Here is a 7,297-nt window from a genome sequence, read left to right on the forward strand (position 1 = left end):
TTCAGGATATTATAGGGAGGCTGATGAGAATCTAGATTGCTGCCTAAGACTTACACCAAAGGTAATGAATTAGAATCACTGAAGCATTTAACGAAATTAAGTTGATTGCAGTACTTTAATGTTTTAAATAAAACTTATTAAAAATACAGATTTTTTTTTTTTTTTTTTTTTTGTAATACTGACCATATGCCTTGAAACTCTTTTAGCCTTCTGTATTTTCTTCTGATGTCCCTCTTATTCTGCTAACCATTGCTCCTCTGTCTTCTCTAATTGGTCTTCTTTCTGCCTTCAGTTACTTGGTATACTGCCCATGGCCCTTTTTCCTCCTGCAGCTATAACTACTATTAAATATTAAGACCTCACAATTACTCTTGCTCCTCATCCCCAAGTCGCTCCTGAGTTTCAGTACCTTCTTTTTATCAATGTTATTCTAAATCTATGGATGCCTATATATTCTTCAGGTCTTAAATTTAGCATGCCAAAAAGAGAACTCATTATCTTCTCCCCACACACTTCCTCTGTCATTATTTTCCCCTCATGCCGTCAATGCTGTCACTACTCAGTCTTCTGAGCTTGAAACATCAAAATTGCATCCAGACTTCCCTTTCCCTCACAACCTCCGTTCAGCAGGCAGTCATCAAATCCTTTTTTTATCACCTCTGAAATGCCATTTACATCATTCTTTTCTACATTCTCATTACATCTCATCATTTCTTACTTTATACTTTGGATTACATAATAGTTTTGTTATCATTCAATTACCCCAATATCCAGTATATCCACACTGCACCAGAGACATTTTAATAATAAACACATTTGAACTTCTCATTCCTCTACTTAAAAATAGCTTTTGGTTCCCTATTGCCTTCAATATAAAATCCAAATTTTTTGCGAGGCCTATCTTAATCTCATTTTGTCTGTCCCACGTCTTCTCACCACAAACCCTAATTTATGTCTGAACAAACTCCTCACTATGTCTCACTTTCTCACCCCAATACATCTGCACATGTCATTCCATTAGTTTGGAATCTCTGTCTGCATATGAGAGATTGGTCATTCTTTGCATGTATTTCCGTGGTATTTACTTCTGAGTTATGATGGAGTAATAATTAAGAGCCAAGGTCCTAAAACCAGACTGTCTGGGTTCACTACTTAATAACGCTCTGTGCCTCAGTTTCCTTACCTATAAACTTGGAATAATAGTAGTACCGATGTCAAGGCTGTTGAACATTGGAAGAGTTAACTCATGTTCATTGCATGTGGCTAGCATGTAATAAGCTGACATTAAGCATTTGCTGCTATTTCTATTGTGATAATCATGATGGTAATGATGCAGCAATCTCCCCCAGGAAGCACTAAAGGAATCGCTTATTAATACTGTTGCCAACTCAGAGATCTGTGGTCATACCAAAGTAAAAATATTTTACCTATAAAAAGTATGGATCCAGTTTGGAGGCTACGTTAGCTGCCTCATGGCATTTCTAGTCTCTCCAAAGTTCTCCACTGCTGGAAATACACTAATCCTTGGACATATGATTTTCCCCAGACTGGCAGTACCTTTGTTATTAGTATGGAAGGTGCTCCACTATATTTCTGGATGATGGAGCCAGTTATACTGTGGGTATACCGTGGGCTGTTGTAAATCAAACTCCAAACGTAGGCAGGACTCCTGAGTGTAGCAGAGGGAAGTTCTTTGTGTCACTTTAAGGCATCCTAAAATAAATATAGGCCCACTGAGTCGGAATTTGGTTCCCTCTTCTGTCACATAGTCGGCAACATCATAAGAAATATTATTTAGCATGAAATATCAGAATTTAGCAAAATATTTATAGACACTTTAATTTTTATAAAAGTACTACAGATATATTTGTTTGGATGTTATTTTTAGTTTGACGATCATGGTCTTGAAAAATTAAATGCAAATTAAATGTTTCTTAGCATAGGTTATCATTTAAAGCAACTCTACAATAAATAATTTAAATTATACTCTAGCTTTCTAGTTTTTATTTATTGGAATATAAATATACTGGTTTCTTTAAAGTAGGACATACTTGTGTTGGCTATGGTACTTAGCCATAGCTAAGTTTCTAACTAAAAGGAGAAACGTGCGGCTTAGAAAATTGTAATGTTAAAGTGATAAATGAAAGTAAATTTTAGAAAATAATGTTTAATTTTTAGGAGGAAAAGGAGCGGTAAATTAGAAATCCAACTTGGGAAAAACAATAGGAGCCCATCTATTAGATGTCTAATATTTAAATTTGATTTTCAGAATGAAAAATATGTATGTGTTATTATTTCGTTTTTTAAGTGTTTTGAGTTTCTGGTTTTCATCATTATAATAAGAAATAATATTTAAATGGATTCCTAACCAAGTATCTCAGCTAAACACACACACATAAACACTTGAAATTAAAAATAGACATCTAATGGTAGTGCATAGATCGGAGAAAGAAAATGAATAATGAGAGTGATGACTTGGGTTTCTGTATCACCTAAAGTTTATAGCACACTTGCCTAATGTGATGAGGTAGAAAGAACTTTGGATTTTAATCAGAACTGAAATCCAGTGGTTCTTTTTCTATGTATCATCTCTGTGAGATTGGACAAATTCCTTAACTACCCAGAGCTTTGGATTTCTCATCTATGAAATGGACATAATAGAGAGTTCCTCTGACGACCAAAAAATAAGGTACATACAAAGCCTTTGGAAATTATAAAGCATTCCACAGATCTCAGAGATTACAGAAATAGAGACTTTGGAAGTTACTCAAAAATTTCAAAGATTATTTCAGAGTTGAAAAAATTATGACAGAGATAACTGTTCTCAGTCTGTGCATCAGGAAAATGAGACATGCAACATGGAGTACATAGGCAGGCTAAAAGCAGACCCTGGGTTTCTGAGTTCAAATGTGGATGGTAGTCTTTGTGCTAGACTATGCTGTTTTCTGAACCAGGGTTGTACATCATTTACAGGGGACAGATATAGTAAATTGTAACCTTAACTTATTATAAGTACTTTAAAACAATATAATTATTGAATTATCTTAGTTAAGAAATGGGAACATTATTAGATATGATTTATTTTTGTTTTATTTGTTTTTGTTTTGTTTTAATGCAGGCAATGAATTTGGGCATCCTGAATGGTTAGACTTCCCAAGAATAGGAAATAATGAGAGTTACCATTATGCCAGAAGGCAGTTTCATTTAACTGATGATGACCTTCTTCGCTATAAGTTTCTAAATAACTTTGACAGAGATATGAATAAATTGGAAGAAAGATGCAATTGGCTTTCAGCTCCACAGGTAAGCTCTTTACTCTAAATGTTATGTTTTAGTCACCAATGTTGTACATGCTTAGAAAGGCAATAGATTTAAATCTATATGCAGGTCCTTTAAACAGCACTTTATTATTCAGTGTCAAAACATGTTATTGAAGTCTCTCCAATAGATAATGAAAATCTTGAGCATAATTCCCTGCTTACTTTCCTGTTTAGTGTGTTGTTGTTTAAATTTAGTAATTTTTATTTCAATTGGTTAAAATAAATGACAAAAGCTCTGCATGGAATCCATTTTGGAAATTGCTGTGGAAACATCTTAATTATTTTGACTGTTTTTCTTTATATAAATAATGATGCTGTCATAAATTACTTTGACAACATGTAGATTTTTTTTTTATTCCTTTTCTTTCTTCTTTTACTGGTCTCTAACTTGTTATTTCAATAGATGCCATTATTCTTGCATACTGTTTCATATTTTTCATGAGCCTGACTCTCCACTGGAATTAAAATCTCAGTTTTCAATAAGTTTTCAAAAATGTAATTAACAGGTGCAAATTTTATACACGCTTTTTTTTTCCTTGAAAAAATTAGCATATAGTGTATGTTACTTATAATCCATTTACTTTTTACTGGTGGTATTTGAAATTACTGTTGATGTGTTTTTACTCTGCTGTCTATGATTTTTTTTAATGGTTAAACAAAGGTACCTATATATCCAGTAAGATTGGCTACATGACATGAATGCCCTACTCACATTTATCAGTAATGCTATTTCCAAAAGAGAGCAAAATGATGCTCCTTTTCAATAGGAACCATGTTGAATACCAAAAGCATGCAGTTTACTTTAGAGCCTCAGTTCATGTTTCTAAATTACCAAGAGTTGTACTGCTGATATGCATGGACATAAGTCCTCTCGTACCTGGGACTGGAAGAGGGTGGTGTTGAAAAGTCAAAGGCTTCCCACTGCCTACTATAAAACATTATGTATAAAATAAGACAGTTTGTAGATGTTGTACTTTCTTTTCAGATCTCTTTTATTAGGCAAAATATATATTGAAAAAGACTAGATTGCTGTTGAGTCTGACAAAGCTATGCTATAATGCAAAGTTTTTTTTAAGATAACTACAACTGCAGAAATAAATATAATAATGTTATATTTTGAAAATTTTACCTCATTAATATGGTAACTAAAACAAAAGTCTTAAAAAATTCACATATAAGTAGATCTAATATATATATATACACATATATACATACATATATACATATATATATATACACACACAAACAAACACTTTATATATATCCCATGTCCCTTGTTATTACCCAAATCAAAACCCACAACACTAATTGTCTGTTTGTGCTTTGTTTGAATTTGGCAATGGCTCATGAGATTTTTATACTTTTTGAGCAGTTTTTGAGACTATTGATGGCTTAGAGTTTGATATCAGAAAATTACAACATGTTCAAAAAAATATAATGTGCTGGCATTTTCCTTTTTGGCTTACTAACTAACGAAGCTATTAATAAACACAAAAACAACTTTTTTGTAAATAATTTACTTATAGTAGCATCAAGGTATTCTTTGAATGTAATATATGTGTTAATTTTTGCAGGCCTATGTGAGTGAAAAGCATGAAGCCAATAAGGTCATTGCTTTTGAGAGAGCAGATCTTCTTTTTATTTTCAACTTTCATCCAAGCAAGAGCTACACTGATTACCGAGTCGGAACGAAATCGCCAGGAAAATATCCTTTTTGTTTCCAGTGAATATAACTGTCTGCATTCATTCTCTTTTTTAATATAATAGAGAATAAGAAAGACTAATGCTGGTCTTGGTGACAGTAGCTCTCAGTTTCCTCATCTGTAAAATGAGGAACTTGAAATAGTCTATTGGTAAATCTTTGCTCAGCTCAGTTATACTAAATTAATCCTAAGCTTCATTCTGGTCCTAAAATGTATGATCCTGAACATTTTTAAAAATGTTTGAACCAGTATGTAATACAGGAAGTAATTGTAGTTTTTCTTTATGAAAATATTTTGTAAGTTCCCTCTGAGAATAGTCTTTTTTCCTTTTCTCTTTCCTGTCTGTTATAATGCAGAACATAGCTCACCTTTGTAGGCCTGAATTGGTAAAGAATCAAGGTATGGGAGTGTGAGCAAAGGAAATAGCAGGGAGAATGTGTTTGATATTCTTTATATATTCATTCATTCATTCATTCATTCACTCATTCATTCACATTTATTTCACAGATAATTATTGAGCACCTATTTATTGAGCACCTGTGTGTAACCCTGTGCTAGGTGCTCTAAATACAGGAATTTTCTTGGCAGATACAGCCACTGCCCTCATGGAATTTTTAACCTAGTGAAGAGGGAAAACATTAGTACTTGTAAGTTAGACAGTTGTTCCAAAAGGAAAAGTACAGTGTATTTTAAGAGATTATGACTTAGCAGATTCATGACAAAAATGACAAATTCAGAACCTGGCTACAAACCAGCACAGGTTTTTAAGCAGGCAGTAGAAATAATATTCTTTGTCCCTGGAGCCCTAGCAATGATTAACATCTGCCACCTGAGCAAGAAGACTGATGCCAACATAAAGTCCCATGTGTCAGGGTATCTCTAGCTACAATAAGATAACTCCCTTGTTCAACTTTCTTAGACAATAAGGAAAATGTATTGTCCACTTAATAAAATCCCCAAGATAGGGTGACTCCAGCACTGTGACAGTATCATCAAGTTCCCTGGTTCATTCTGTCTTCCTGCTTTGAACTTTCAGGGTGTCAGCAATGTCCAAAACTTGGCACCTGTTATAGTTGCAAAGCAATAGCCATGGTTCCACATGCTACCTTCAGACACAACAGAAGGCAAATAGATTTTATTTTTTTGCATCTGTTACAAGAATGAAGTTACTTTAGCAAATTTTCTTTATATTGTGAATGCACAAAGAGGCAGATAAAGAAAATCAATGTGATAATGTTACCTGCACTTAAAAAGATCTGTACTATTACAAGAAGCAAGTGCTCTCACCATCTCCATGAAGAATGCAAACAAATAATAGACATATAGCAACTCATATATGACCATTATGAGCTGCTAAAGCCCTTAGATTAAATTCTTCCATACTTAATAATGTAATATAATCAAATACAATCAAAATATAAATGTAATTTTTGTTATAATCAAATCAAAACACATTTACAGACCTTCAAGTTGGGGAGAAGAGATGTATAAAACCAAACTATGATGTAAGACATAACGCAATAACTGGGAAGGGAACACGAATGTTTCAAGAGAGAACAGAGGACAAGAAAAAAATAAATGAGAGATCGATTGATTGATTTAAGGAAAAGACTTTTAAGTCTAGGTTAGGGAGAGGGAAGAAGAAAGAGGGAGTGATGTTGAGATACTGAGATTGATTGATTAAGGAAAAGGCCTTTAAGTTTGGATCTGGAGAAATGGATAAAATCATAATAGAAAAATTGAGGAAGGCCATGTCAGCTGTTGGAAAGCATAGATATGCTTAGATAATGGACAGCACAATGGATTGACTGGAAGATGATGACCATAAAAAGAAGTATTAAATGATAAAGCTGAAAAGAAAGAATAAGATCACATAATGTAGGATTTTAATGCCATATTAATTAGTTTAGGCTTTTTTTTTTCTATAGTTTTATAGTGAGTCATTGAAGGTTTTGAGCTAGGAAGCTGCTTGATGAGAATGTATGCTTTAGGAAACATCTCATATACACAGTATGTAGGAGAGCTTTTTTGAGGAGAGGGATTAGATGCACAGATAATAATTATGAGAAATTACAGATAACTAGTACATGAACTGAAGTAATAGCAATAGGATACAAAGAGGTATATGAAGCCTTTCTTGTTCTAAAAGAAGTCAGCCATTGTTTGGACATGGTGTATGAAAGAGAAGATATAAGATTTCACATTGAACAATGGGAAGAATGGTACAGTATTATTACTGAGTATAGCAAAGCAAGAAGGAGTAACCAAGTAGGG

General features: G+C 33.4%; 1 protein-coding gene across 1 annotated transcript in view; it reads left to right on the plus strand.

The window, feature by feature from the left end:
• GBE1 (1,4-alpha-glucan branching enzyme 1) overlaps window positions 1–7,297 on the plus strand; it is a 197,132-nt gene that overhangs the window by 164,168 nt on the left and 25,667 nt on the right. Inside the window, exons 12-13 of the mRNA XM_023528476.1 lie at window positions 3,119–3,303; window positions 4,895–5,025. Coding sequence (XP_023384244.1) covers window positions 3,119–3,303; window positions 4,895–5,025 — 316 coding nt within the window. The remainder of the gene's footprint in view (window positions 1–3,118; window positions 3,304–4,894; window positions 5,026–7,297) is intronic.

Source organism: Pteropus vampyrus, unplaced genomic scaffold, assembly GCF_000151845.1.
Source record: "Pteropus vampyrus isolate Shadow unplaced genomic scaffold, Pvam_2.0 Scaffold26, whole genome shotgun sequence".
In the NCBI taxonomy this organism is placed as follows: domain Eukaryota; kingdom Metazoa; phylum Chordata; class Mammalia; order Chiroptera; family Pteropodidae; genus Pteropus; species Pteropus vampyrus.